Here is a 15,010-nt window from a genome sequence, read left to right as displayed (position 1 = left end):
GGGAGTATCCAATCAATCAAATTCGTTTTATTCTTTTTTTTTTAAATGATTCTTGAATTTCTTTTTTGTTTATTAATTATCACTAATCAAATGTCACAATTCATCATCTAACTTTATTGTTTAATATTTTATTCTTTTTTTTTTTTTTGGTTAAGTAAGACATCTGAGTTAACTTAAATGCACTTTGACTAATCTATAGAGCTACAGGAAAAGTTATTCTACAAAAACTCACTGTCGCGGCTCTTTAGGTAAATCAATGAGGAATCAAACCGAGAACTATGGATAGAAGCCATGCATAACCCTCTTAGTTTGCCCTTACCATTGGGTTACATATTTTATTCTAATTTTCGACATATGATAAAGACAAAAAGAAAGAAAAAAAAAATCATAATAATACTTTTATATGGAGAGGCTTTGAGTGAGTTGATTGATTATTATAGAAGTGGATTTAGGTGACATTGAGTATAGATTTATTTTTTCGTTTCTTTCTTCTTCTTTTAGTTATAGATCAATTTTCATCTTCATCTTCGTCTTCAAAAGATAAGTCCTCAAAATTCAAAAAATAAATCTTTGAAAAAAAACACTTTCCTACAATGGATTATATAAAATCAATTATAAGGTATTACATCAACATGTGTGACATTCGTTCCGTGGAAGATTTTCAAGATTTTCTTATAATATACACATATAATTCATTTCAAAATGCATTAATAACGTCTTTAAAAGTATTAAAAAAAAAAAAAGAAGTCGACCAACCAGCAATAAAAACATTATGTCGACACATAAAATACTCCTACCCCATGATTAGTTGATTGTATATATATTCGTCATTTCTTTATTCGAAATACTCTTCAAAAAAAAAAAAAAAAAAAATGGGAGGAGGAAGGAAAAATATAGAAAAACAAATAATTGAAAGAAAGAGACATATACCATTAATTTAGACCCACTATTTTGCTGAACATTCAAAATCTTAGGTCAAGCTTGGCTTGTTTAATTTTCTGACCCACATCACACTACCAACCTCAAATCTAACCTTTAATTTAAATCAACCAATTTATTTTTCAAGACAACTCATTTCAATTCACTCTTACACCAAATTTGTCGGTCACCATTTATATATATATGAAAATTAAGACATGAATGTTGGTGGGAATTTTGCAACTTCATATGGAAAACATAAATCTTTCGGATAAGAAAGGTTTATGATCTTGAAGAGTTGAAATTTATGAAACCAAACTCTTTCGGGTTCTAAATAAAGTAAACAAAAAACCACCCACTTGTGGCCGGATGGATAGAGAGGCGCATGGTTGAATGTACCCTCCAGTTTTCAGTTTGAGTTGTACTAAGAGGCGGCCAATTACCATATCTAAAAAAAAAAGATTAAAAAAGTGAAAATTTGTATTAATTCTAGAGAATTCTATAAAAAGTAAATTACGTACATAAGTCTCTAAAAAGTAAAAACATGAATTTGATCCCTTTTACCTAAACATGACCTACTTTCATAGTCTAGGGAAAATTTTAAAAACCCTTTGATAAAAATTGTTAATTCTTTATTCCTCGTTGACATGAGACACGTTTTTTTCCTATCAGTTGGACCATCTGTATCGGTTTTCTTTTACTTTTCTTCTTGGAGCTCTTACTTCAGTATACAGAATCACCTCAGATTACACTGAAACTCATGCCAAATTGACATGAGACACGTTTTTTTCCTTTCAGTCGGACTATATGTACTAATTTTCTTTTACTTTTCTTCTTAGAGCTCTTATTTCATATAAAGAATTACCTCATATAGTACTCAAACACCTACCAATTTATTCTCCTACAGAAGGTATTAACATTTTTGAGTGAATCTAAGTAGTGTTGGAAGCATATAAAATCAAAAGGAAGAAGAAATTAGAAATTGAGAAAAGGAAGGAGGAAATGGTTGACAAAATAGGCAATAGAATAGATAAGGGACCCATAAGGCCATAATACACAACTACCCACCACCTAAAATTAAGATGATTTAATAGATTAGATTCAACTTTATTTAATTATTAATATTATTTTGAGATTCAAATTTGAAAATTTTGGGTAAAGGGAGAGATAAGATTTCTGGTTCTGGGTGTGTGTATCTGTCATGCATACAAGCATACATATGGTTGATTCAAATCACTGAACATGATGTTTTTATTCTCACTTGTCCTTTCTTTATTCATTTATTTCAATCAATGCCTTCATTTGGGCAATTAAGAAAAGCAGAAAACCACTTTGGAATACTATCAATTAAATTTGTAGCATAATTTTTTTTTACATTTTTTTTTTTTTTTAATGTCTAGGGATGTTTGGACTAGCTTGCGTGTATTTCAAATAATCATTTGAGACTTTAAAACTACCAGCCAGGTAAAAGCTTTACTGGACACCTTTATTAACAACCGTAGAGACTCGAACTTAAGAGACCATGTTAGATCATCTTCTTATTATTTTTCCATCAAGAGGACTCAAACTTAGGAGACCATGTTAGATCCCTATTTGCTCTTTTACCATCAAGTCATTCAGTAGTAGTTTGAATTGTTTATCTTTGCTAATCCAAAAATATAAAAAAGAAGTTCAACCCATTTATAGGTAGTCCAACGGTAAGGGCGAACCTAGAGGGCTGTGCATGGCTTCAATCTATAGTCTTTAAGTTCGACCACTTATTGGGTATAAAAGAAATATTTTTGTCTATGATTTATCAGAAGCAGTGGCAGTAGGTTGCTCCTGAATTGTTTATTTGTATATGGGAACTAAATCACTAATTGCATGAAATATAGGAGCATTCTAACTTATTACAAGAGATATGTATGGTGGTTCTACTTATCATGTAAGAAGAATAAAATATGACAACTAAATGACAATCCTAAATTTATCTTAACTACCCATTAACCAATCCCAATTACCCTACACTTAAATTCAAAGTTTTATTCTATGATACAAATATAATATAAGATTCCCCATCCATCAACAAACCTAACTTTAACTTTTATAAATTTTCAATCAATCAATCAATCAAATGACCTAATCTAAGCCGTGCTCTTTCAAGCAATGTAATTTTTGAAAGAGTAAACAACTTTTTCCCACCCAAGGTTTGCTTTAATACTTTTCCACCCAAAAAGTTTTTAAAACACCACTTTCCCACCCAAAGTTTATATTCCGACTAATCGTCGACCGATTCTGACATCTTTGCAACCCCAAACCACCACCATTCCCTTCCCAGATTATTACTCATCAAAACCTCTTAAACCTTGCTCTCGTCAACCCTGTCAATCTCCAACAATCAAGCAATTTGTGAAACGCACAACCGTCCTTCCCAAGTTAGATTCTAACCAATTCTAACCACCAAAATTTAACCTGCCACCACAAAAAGACTCACTAGAACCCTTTTTTCAAAAGTCTCAATAGTTTGGATCGAGTTTACTCTCTATTGGCTATTGAATCGGAAAATGTATTCTAAATAGTAAATGAAATATAAACTTTAGGTAGGAAAATGACATTTTGAAACTTTTTGAGTGGAAAAGTGTCATCAAGGCAAACCTTGAGTGGGAAAAAGTCGTTTTCTCTTTTGAAAACTTAAAAAAATGCATGCTTTTGTCAATGTTAATTATCTCTATTAACAATCTTATCCAATTGGGCAACGCCATCTCATCACCTTCATATAATTTTTATACCAATTGGTCCATTAATTGTGCTTGCACGAAACTTTATGTTTGAGTACTAGGATTTTTTTTCTTGTTTTCTCGATTGTTTTATCTTAAAATATAATATAAATATTTATGTGAAAGGGGTGACTTCTTGATCAAAGAAAAAACTTGCCAAATGCGCTAAGCGCTAAACTTGAACTTTCAAATTTATTTTCACATACGTATTACATAAAAGTAGCCTAACTTTTATTGAATGGATATGTGTATAATTAATTCCAAACTGTACATATTAAATCTTTAGTGGGCGGTTGTATATACATCATATGCACGGAAGAATTATTCCTCGTGAAGACGTACTTTTTTTTTTTTTTTTAATGATTAGAGTGGTCTAAACCGACTTGCATGCACCTCAATTAATCATTCGAGACCCTGGAACTATCAGTCGAATAAGAACTTCAGTGATTACCTCTATTAAGGGTCGTAGGGGTTTAAACTCGATCATTCTTTTGCTCTTTTACTATCAATGAGACTCGAACTTGGAAGATCATGTTAGATTTTTCTTTGTTCTTTTATCATTGCGCCACCCAGTGCAGGTTAGACATACATTCTTTCATAATAAGAACCTTGGTGGATAACACCAATACACAGTTTACATTAAGAAACACTTTAAAAAAAAAAAAACAAAAATTTAATTAAAATTTGATCTTGAAAAAATGGAGGCAAAAGAATTTTGGAGAAGGCTAATGCATAAGGGTTATTTTAAAATCAAAGGTTATGTCAAGTTTTCTCTTTTGTGCAAAGATTAGTGAGAAAAGGGTTTGGTTTTCTTTCTGAAATGAGAAAGGAGGGAAACTCAGGAGACTGAGCTATAGGCATGGAAACTAGTAACAATGTACAGAAACAGAGGGAAATCTAAAAGCAAAAAGCAAAGATGAATGCATGAAGAAGAAAGAAAGGACAAAGAATCACTCAAAACTGTATTCCATTTTCAGGAGAAGCCATTAGTACAAGGCGTCACGTGCATGCCTGGAATCCATCATCCACTTATTTCCTTATTTCATGTACTGCCGAATTACTCTTTCAATTAATTTAATTAAGCTTCAATTATCATTATTATTTTCTTTTTTTTTTTAACGCCAGTTTATACACACTCCGAATTAATCCTTCAACATTCTGAAATTAAGAACGATAAACCTTTCAATAACCACCTTTATTAGGACATATAAAGACTCGAATTCAGAAACTCAATAACTTTTTTTATCATCAAAACACTAAGTGGTTATTATCATGATTCTTATGGTGTTTGTTTAGTTAATTGAGTTGCTAAGAAAAGAAAGGTTTTTTGATTTATTTATTAATTTTACCTTTCTGGGTCAAAATATTCCGCTATGGACAACCATCATTAAAATGTTCTTTTCACTGCTTTGTTTGTTTGTATGTTAGCAGCAGTGGCATGTTCCATTTGCCTTTTTCTTTACTGGTATAATAATAATAATGCATTCATTTTTCCCGAGAAAATCTATCAAAGAAGCTTTCCTATCCATGACAAAAACCTCTAATTGATTAATCAGTCTTGGATTCTATATACAAATTCAAAACAAAATATCATAAACAATATACGAAAAGCAAAAGAAGCTAGGGCTCTTGCACAGCCCCAATACCCATAAGCACTTTTTGGAACAACCCCAATAAAATTTGCTCAAGAGAGAGATGTTTGAAGAACTGAAGAAGAAGAAGAAGAAGGCCTTAAAGTTTTGAATTTTCACTAATAAGTGGAAGCATAAAAGTAGACTGATACTAAAGCCTAAACAAATAAGCACTGCTAATAGTACTACTACTACTACTACTAGTAGTTAAAAATTTCTCCATATTTTTATATCTAAAACTCTAAACTTTAATTTACATACTGAAAAATGAGAAATTTCCAAGGGAAGATCACTTGGGGACCGAAGGGAGCAAGGCCATTCTCATCTCCATAACTTTCTTGTGAGAGTTAGAGTGCAAATAGCTCACGAAAGTAGGACTTTTGGCTGGCCTATACTCAGGCAGCAACCTCCCTGACTTGTACCTCACCCCACATGCATTACATAGAGTTTTTGGACCCAATGGTCCTGCCCTCCACTGTGGGGTCCTTTGTGCTAAGCAATGGGTGCACCTCCTTGGCTGCTGTCCCCCAATGTTCCCCTCCACAAAACTCTTCTCCACCCCCTCCTCCACCTCCTCTTCTTTACTTTGCACATCAGAATCCTTCACTTTGTTGTTGGTGGTGGTGGTGGTGGTGGGGGTGGGGGCGGTGGATTCTTTTTTGGGGACAATGAGTTGACTGTCAGCCAGCCAATAGGCCTGGTGGTGGTGGAGCAAAGGAGAGTCTGAGGTGGGCAAGTTAAGGAGTTGGTTGTGGTGAGTACTACTCCAGGTGGTGAACGGGTGAAAAATTAAAGGTTTATCTTTGGAAATGGAAGCTGGTGGTGATCTCTTTCTTTTGCTTCTGGCCTTGCCTGGAACTACAAACTTCTGTAAAGAAGGTGGGGTTTGTTGGAGCTTATTATTCCGCAACAAGGGTTTTGAGGGTTTTGGTGTTTTTGTACTTCCATTTTCAACACTTGTTTTGGGAACAGCTGTAGCTGGAAGACAGTTCCCTGTGCTTGAAAAACAGTCCTCCACAAAAATTGACAGCCATTCCAAGCTCACATCCACCTCCTGCACTTCCACCAAAAGAAAAAAAAAATCAGTAACACCCAACAAAAAACATATTTTGAGCACAAGACACAAACATTCAAGAACCAAAACAGTGAAAAACTAAGTAAAGTTCAAAACTTTATTTCCATTTCAGACTCTTCTGTCAAACCCAGAAGAGGGAAACACAAACTCACACACACAAAGCAACAAAACTGAGGCGAAAATAAGAAAGAAAGAGGAAAGACAGACCGTGTTTTGAGCGGGGAAAAGGTCGTCAAAAGAGGCATGAGTAGTAGTGGTACTAGTTAAAGAACCAAGCTTGGAGCAAGGAGGAGAAAGCACTTGCACTTGCACTTGCTCTTGCTGGTGGTGGTACTCACCGGAGACAGAGACATTCCGGCAACAGTCCATGGACGTTGTTACTAGTTAGTGACAAAAACCAAGAGAAAAAGACTTTGCGTTGAGGAAGAAAAGAAGCTCAAAGCTGTGTTGAGTTTGAGTGTCTTAAGCAGAGCAGTAGTTGTGACCCTTTATGGCCTGGATTTTGTGTCGGCAGATAAAGCTAAAAGTAACAATCAAACCCAAAGGAAAATAAAAATTAGCGCACACCCTCTCTCTCCCTTTATTTTTTTAAATTTTTCTTCATTTTCTTGGTTTTACCAAACGAATCACTCTTTACCATCCATATTATGTCAATGCTAAAGCCAAACTAATTTAATTCGGATCCGTTCAATAATGGTGCTTATAACTAACGTTTCAATTTTGAAAACGTTATTGAAGTTGATGTTATAATGAGGCCCTTGTTTTATCTACATTTTTGATAACGATCATGTAACCAAACTCAATTATCTCTAGGTAGTTTGATGGTTCGCTTGAGACTCTTTAATATATTATTCAAAAGGTTCTGAATTCAAATCCTTACGACTACTAATAAGGAATAACCACTAGAGTTTTACCTGACCATTAACTTTAGGGCCCCGGGAGAATAATCGAAGTACATGCTAGCTGGCTTGGACACCCTCAAATACCAAAATAATAATAATAATAATAATAATAATAATAATGTAACCAAACCCTTTAATTCATAGAGTTAATGATCTTTTCCCACCTAAATAATGGTTTAATAACACTTTCTCACTCACATACTTTTAAAATACAACTCTATTATCTAAATTTATATTTCAATAACAAACAAAGAACAAATTCAATCCAGGCTATTAGGGTTTTTGAGGAAGGGAGGCCGATGAGTCTTTTGGTAGTGAAATGTTGGATTTTGTTGGTTGTGATTGATTGGACTTTGACTTGGGAGAGGTGGCTGTGCAAACCCTAATCGCTCAATTTCTAGCGATTGGGTCGATGGGAGTAAGTTTGAGAGGTTTTGTGAGTAATGATCGAAGAAAAGAATGGTGATGACTTAGAGTCACAACGATATCGAAATTGAAAATAAAATATAAATTTAAGTAATAAAATTATATTTTAAAAGCATACGGTGAAAAAGTGTCAATACGCCACTATTTGGGTGGGAAATAGTCTTTTACTCTTTATTCATATGACATAAAAGAGCAATAAAGTCTGCTAAAGAAAAATAATGCTAAAAAAGTTGGCTTCAATTATTTGGAGGCAAAAGGCTGATTGATTGGGAAAATAACACTGTATGAATATTAATAAAAAAGTTGGCTTCAATTTTGTGACTTTATTTATTTGAAAAAATGATTAAATAATACGTATTATCCCAATCTAATGTTCCTAGAAGTGTGTACCCGATAAAGAAAAGGTCAAAAAAATTAGCCTAGGTTACATTAAAAAGAGAATAATAAATAGTAATGCATTACATATGATAACATTTTAATTATATAAACTATGGTCTAAGAAAAATAATAATAATGCTATAGCACATGCTCACATTTTATAATTGACAAACACATTTCACACTTATTTAATAAAATTCACTAACTCAACTCGTTTTTCATTTTCCTTGTTTTTAATATTAACATAAAACCAAAAAGAAATTTTATTTAATTTTTATATAATGAGATATAGTAATACTTTGTTTATAGGTGGTTATTATTATAAATCTTTGTAGATTAAAATATATTTTTTAACTAAGATATCTGGACCAGTTTGTATGTATTTAAACTAATCATCGGGGGAACACTCTACTAATCTCAAACTAATCCCCGGAGTCCAGTGAACACCCTATTAATCCCTAGGGTCATTAAACACCCTACAACTCGGGAGTCTATTGAAAATCCTACAAGTCTAATGGCGAGTCACACATCCTAAAGTCTTGTCATCCGATCACAAATCAACTGGTTTAATATTTTGTTTATGGGTAATACTACACTTACAATCCAATCTCACACACTTTCTCTCACAACCTCGATATAACAACTCGCAATTGGTCAGCTCGCAAATGGGTTACATCTGTATACTTGTAAGCTGACTAATTACGAGTTGTCATATCAGGGTTGTGAGAGAAAATTTGTAAGATAAGCCAATTTTTATATTTTGTTTATTGGGTTTATACGAAACAAGAATATATGAGTGAAGATTAAAAAAGGGAGTTGGGAGATGTCAATAGTGGGGTCGAAATTTACAGGCCTGCCTACCATAACAACTTTCGCTCACAATTCAATCTCACAAACTTTCTCTCACAACCTCGACATAATAATTCATAATTAGTCAGCCACAAATAGGTCTTATTTACTTGCTATGGGTCATATCTATGTATTTGTAAGCTATTACATCAGGATTGTGAAAGAAAGTTCATTAATCTTTTTATCGTTTGATTATAGGGTTTATATGAAATAAGAATATAATTAAAAAAATGGTTGAGTGAAGATTAAAAAAGGGAGTTGGGAGATGTCAATAGTGGGGCCGAAATTTACAGGCCTGCCTGCCTGTTTCAGCCTGCCATAACTCTCCTTTTTCCTACTGTAAAAGAGAATATGTGATGATCTAAAAAACTGGTCCACCTCTCCTCTGTATCTATCATTTTAAATAAATCTATTGTTCATTAGTAACAGAGCAAGTTGAAGTTGTATAAGTTAGAGTTACAGAGAGTATTTGACCCTATACACCAAATATGAATGAGATAATGGTATACTTTATGTAGTGATGTGGAAGAAATGACCGTGTATAGGAATAAGAATAGAGTGTAGAGCATGGAGATTCTTTAGAGGGAGGGAGGATAGAAAGGTTGAAAACAGCTTTTACCAGCCATGAAATTTTCAATATAATTGGTGCAGAGAAAGAAGAGAAAGCTTTTGAGAGGTGAAATGGAATCATTGAGTAAACCAACATCATCATCAACTCCATATTCTTTAATTATTATTATTAATAATCCTTGCTTCATTTTCTGTTCTTTTTTTGTCTATCTTTCACCATGCCATCATTCTGTTTTTTTACTTAAAATAACCATTTCTTTATCTTATCAGCCTATTCTGTCACTCAATCTTTCAATATTATTCTCCCTCTTTATGTAAAGAAACAAAAAATTGTTATATATATATAGAGAGAGAGAGAGAGAGTGAAATGTAGAGCCATCCATCCTAAGTCAGATTCCAACCAATCCCGACCACCAAAATCCAACCTATCACTATCAAAAGACTCACCGACCTCCCCTCTTCAAAAGCCCCAACATCGTAAACCGTGTTTTCTCTTTATTCGTCGCCTAATCGCAAACCGAAGTGTATTTTGAGTAGTAACGAAATATAAACTTTGAATATTAAAGTTGTATTTTAAAACTTTTGGGGTGAGAAAGTGTCATTAAGGTAAACACTGGGTGAAAAACTTTGGATATATATACAATAAAACTTTTTTACAGTCATAATGGAATGATCAAACTAATTTATTACTATAAGTAGGATATAACTTAGTAGAGGTGTGGTACACAAATTACTGTTTTGATTTTTTATTTTATAATTCACGTTTTATAGTATGCATTAGGATTTCAATTCATTGTTTTAGTAGTCATTGCTGCAATTAGACAATAAGAGAAAAGAAATAATATTGATGATGATACTACAAAACGTTTCGTGCTAAGAAACTAAACATGCTTGAGAAGCTGTAAATATTTTGGCTTCAACAAGAAGGTGTTAATGCTAGCGAGTTATTACGTACCCGCAAGTTAAAAAATGTGACAATGACTTTAAAGTATAAATCATTGTCTCAAACAACTTTAAATAAATATTTGATTTCATCTTAAACCTTGAATATAACATAACATATATTTTTTTGCAATACACAAATAATTATTACTATGTAGAGGCAACTTTCTTAATACGTGAATTAAAAAAATTATAACTTATTACAATTTGAAATTTATTTCTATTTATAACTATCCCAAGTTAAGACTAAATTTTTTTTTATAACTATATAGGTATTATTCCTATATAGAATATTATTATAAGAAGGTTTTACTGTATATATATAAAAGGTTTAATTATGAGAAATAAAACTACAGGGGGTTCACTAAAACTTAACCTTGTTAATATTATTTTTTGTTTACTTTGGCTCACAACAATCAACTATGTTTATTAAAAAAAATATTAATATAAATAGATACACAAAGTCATAACTAACTCAAAAAAAANACAAACAGCTAGAAAAAATTCTAAACCCAGAACCCAAATCAAAATCTAACAAAAATCCATGTAGTAAATAAACCATCTTCTCAATAAACAAGTACGAACTAACATTAAAAGAATCAAAACAGAACAAAAATGTTAAGGCATGAAGTAAGTTCCAGAAACAACTTGCCTATAAGAGATATCCAAAACCAGTCCTCTAAAACAAGCCAAGTCATCAGTCTCAAAATCACCGTCATACTCTTCGCTTTCATCATGAATCCCTGCATCACTCAAATTAATACTCGCCTCTACATTGAACAGTCTCGATTTCTTCTCACTGAAAGAAGAGTCAACTCTTGTGGTAGACTTAAGAAACCTGAGCCTTCTCCTGTGAGCTTGAATTGATCTTAAAGTTCGAAACTTGTTGTGAAAAGGGTCTCTTGTTTCCACACCAAATGACGCTCCATCACCATTGAAAAACAACTTTAAACGACCTTGCGCTGTGAATTGAGCCATAAATGTAAACAAAAACCAAAGAAAATAGTTGGGTTGTTTCAACTTTGGAAAGAACTACTTCAGTGGGGTTATGTCAGTGTATACAAGATTTTAGAGATGCAAGAGATTAAAGGGAAGCAAGAAAAGAGTAGTTTTTGAAGTGGAAGCAAGAAAATAAGAAAGAAAAAGCATCCAGTTTACGTAAAAAACCGTTGCCACATGTTTTTCAACATATGCTTTGAGAATATCTTCTTCAGTTGGAGTGTTAGCTAAATGATAGATTTGCCGTACTCATTATTTCCGTCTCAAATTATTGATTAATGTTATGGTTACTCACAACCTTATTAACTATTTTACAATCTTGAAAAATATAATATATAGTATGGATATTATATATATAGTATCCATACTATACCATTATATTTATTAAGATAGTAAGATGGTTAGTAAGATTATGAGTAAGTATAATTTTATTGTAAATTATTACACCAACCGATAAGAAGAGGTCATGTTAGAATTTGGATTGATTTAGTTAATAATTTAATATTACAAATCAAGTTATTATTTAAAAAATAATATTATGCATACTTACTATGTAGTAACCATTATACTAACCTTTATAAATATAAAAAATAATATTATGCATACTTACTATGTAGTAACCATTATACTAACCTTTATAAATATAAAGCATAGTATGGATACCATAAACATAGTACGAGTATCATATGTAATTTTAACAAAGATTAGTAAGATCCGTGAATACGCATAGTATTACTCTTATTTAAATTTTAAGAGTGAACGACATATACTCACCCGAGGTTTAGCAAAATCCTAAGTTAGTATCTTTGGTTTTATTTATTATAGATTCCCACCCTTAAACACATACCATTAGTGACAATTAAAGGTAGTTGGAAACGATGAGTGAGATCGACAAGTGAAGGTATGAGTTTTGTAGAGAAGGTTGACAAGAGTCCAATGGTGATCTCGGAAGTGATTTTGGACTTCAAAATCAACTAAAAAAGCCAAAAACCACTAGATTAGACACTGCTAACGTGAGCCGCTTTTTGCTAATATGAGCCCATCGTATGCCTAAGAAAAACGTCGGCATGTGTGCTGCGCTACAATGAAAAGTTGAAAGTCTGTTAAAATAAAAGAAACAACATTACTTTAAAGGTAAGAATCTAAAATAATTACAACTAGAAGCATAAACTTGAGATTTCGCTAAGAATATGTCGTTTTCTCTTATTTTCAAAAGTGCAATTATATGAAAATATCAATAATATTGATAATATTAAAATTGTTGATGCTTGATTTTGACATCAACAACTTTGCACTTGTAAAATGTTAAGAAAGTCTTAGAAATTACACGTGATATGATTTTAGAGTTGAGACAAGGTTAAACAATACTATCGAATGCAAATACACGATAATAAATAAGACAGCAGATTTTTATAGTGGTTCAGATGCTTAAAACGAATCTTACATCCACTGTTTCTTTTATATAAATAAGTGTTACAAGAGGTCTTGTGTAGTGAACAGTGAACAGCGAGCAGAGGTACAATAACTGAGTATTCAGAGAGAATATCAAGTCAGTTTCTTTCCTATATGTTATCTTTGCTATTGATTGTTATGAAAATCAGGATCAAAATCCTGAAAATGAGAGGGAGAATCCTCTATTTATAGTAACTAAATTCAAGGTAATGATTACAAATCTACAAATGGGTAAATGTCGTGCAAGTCTTTCCTTGCCTCCCATTGGTTGATAACTTAAGAAATATCCTTATATTATATGGAGTTTAGGCATGTGTGCAATCTCCATTTACTTATAGATAAAACCTGAATCTGCTAGATTGATGACAGTCATATTCTTTTTGTCTTGAGACAACATGACAACTCCCAAACATCGCAAAATCTTCCTGAACTCTAATTCGTACTTGCTCATGTATACTTACGTCAACCTTAACTTTTTAGGGATAACAAAAATTATAACATTTATTAATAACTTTTAATCAGTCTTTCTTCAAAATAAATAAATGAGAAGAATATTCAGAGGTGATTTGCAAGTTAAATCGAAATGTATAGCCTTTGAGGAAGTGGCAGAACTAAAAATTAGTGTTTGTTTACTGAGAAAGTACAAGAAAATAAGAATTCACAGTTCTAAGTCTTGAGAAAAGGAGATAAGAGACACCATTTATGACCCTTTTGTTTGTGTAAATATATTTTAACTTACAATAAAACCCACTTCAAATGTGCAGCAATCCACCCATTCATTTCTGGTGAGGTCACACAAAAGCTAAAACAACTAATTTCACTGCTGTAGCTCCCATCTGACTATTGATATTACAGAAGAGCGAAAAATANTTTGTAGAGAAGGTTGACAAGAGTCCAATGGTGATCTCGGAAGTGATTTTGGACTTCAAAATCAACTAAAAAAGCCAAAAACCACTAGATTAGACACTGCTAACGTGAGCCGCTTTTTGCTAATATGAGCCCATCGTATGCCTAAGAAAAACGTCGGCATGTGTGCTGCGCTACAATGAAAAGTTGAAAGTCTGTTAAAATAAAAGAAACAACATTACTTTAAAGGTAAGAATCTAAAATAATTACAACTAGAAGCATAAACTTGAGATTTCGCTAAGAATATGTCGTTTTCTCTTATTTTCAAAAGTGCAATTATATGAAAATATCAATAATATTGATAATATTAAAATTGTTGATGCTTGATTTTGACATCAACAACTTTGCACTTGTAAAATGTTAAGAAAGTCTTAGAAATTACACGTGATATGATTTTAGAGTTGAGACAAGGTTAAACAATACTATCGAATGCAAATACACGATAATAAATAAGACAGCAGATTTTTATAGTGGTTCAGATGCTTAAAACGAATCTTACATCCACTGTTTCTTTTATATAAATAAGTGTTACAAGAGGTCTTGTGTAGTGAACAGTGAACAGCGAGCAGAGGTACAATAACTGAGTATTCAGAGAGAATATCAAGTCAGTTTCTTTCCTATATGTTATCTTTGCTATTGATTGTTATGAAAATCATGATCAAAATCCTGAAAATGAGAGGGAGAATCCTCTATTTATAGTAACTAAATTCAAGGTAATGATTACAAATCTACAAATGGGTAAATGTCGTGCAAGTCTTTCCTTGCCTCCCATTGGTTGATAACTTAAGAAATATCCTTATATTATATGGAGTTTAGGCATGTGTGCAATCTCCATTTACTTATAGATAAAACCTGAATCTGCTAGATTGATGACAGTCATATTCTTTTTGTCTTGAGACAACATGACAACTCCCAAACATCGCAAAATCTTCCTGAACTCTAATTCGTACTTGCTCATGTATACTTACGTCAACCTTAACTTTTTAGGGATAACAAAAATTATAACATTTATTAATAACTTTTAATTAGTCTTTCTTCAAAATAAATAAATGAGAAGAATATTCAGAGGTGATTTGCAAGTTAAATCGAAATGTATAGCCTTTGAGGAAGTGGCAGAACTAAAAATTAGTGTTTGTTTACTGAGAAAGTACAAGAAAATAAGAATTCACAGTTCTAAGTCTTGAGAAAAGGAGATAAGAGACACCA

The 15,010-nt window shown here is 32.3% G+C and overlaps 2 protein-coding genes across 2 annotated transcripts; both read right to left on the bottom strand.

Moving 5' to 3' along the window:
- Positions 1 to 5,224: 5,224 nt before the first annotated feature.
- LOC116123128 (GATA transcription factor 2-like) lies at positions 5,225 to 6,922 on the bottom strand. Its single transcript, XM_031408928.1, has 2 exons — positions 6,588 to 6,922; positions 5,225 to 6,359 (listed from the first exon to the last, which is right to left on the bottom strand). Exons 1-2 carry the CDS (start codon positions 6,747 to 6,749, stop codon positions 5,595 to 5,597), a joined length of 927 nt encoding a protein of 308 aa, XP_031264788.1. The 5' UTR covers positions 6,750 to 6,922; the 3' UTR covers positions 5,225 to 5,594.
- A 4,143-nt stretch (positions 6,923 to 11,065) lies between these two features.
- LOC116123204 lies at positions 11,066 to 11,425 on the bottom strand. Its single transcript, XM_031409004.1, has one exon. The coding sequence runs from the start codon at positions 11,423 to 11,425 to the stop codon at positions 11,066 to 11,068; it is 360 nt and encodes a 119-aa protein (XP_031264864.1).
- Positions 11,426 to 15,010: the final 3,585 nt, after the last annotated feature.

Source organism: Pistacia vera, unplaced genomic scaffold, assembly GCF_008641045.1.
Source record: "Pistacia vera cultivar Batoury unplaced genomic scaffold, PisVer_v2 Contig140, whole genome shotgun sequence".
Classification (NCBI taxonomy): domain Eukaryota; kingdom Viridiplantae; phylum Streptophyta; class Magnoliopsida; order Sapindales; family Anacardiaceae; genus Pistacia; species Pistacia vera.
Note: the sequence above shows the minus strand (reverse complement) of the source record. Positions and strands in the feature narration are given on the sequence as shown.

What these genes read in the sequence shown, in the direction of transcription:
- LOC116123128 (XM_031408928.1), bottom strand. Translation starts at nt 6,749, where the DNA reads ATGGACTGTTGCCGGAATGTCTCTGTCTCCGGTGAGTACCACCACCAG. An exon ending in TTTTCCCCGCTCAAAACACG is followed by an intron (nt 6,360 to 6,587) that starts GTCTGTCTTTCC and finishes GTGGAAGTGCAG; the next exon opens with GAGGTGGATGTGAGCTTGGA.
- LOC116123204 (XM_031409004.1), bottom strand. Translation starts at nt 11,425, where the DNA reads ATGGCTCAATTCACAGCGCAAGGTCGTTTAAAGTTGTTTTTCAATGGT.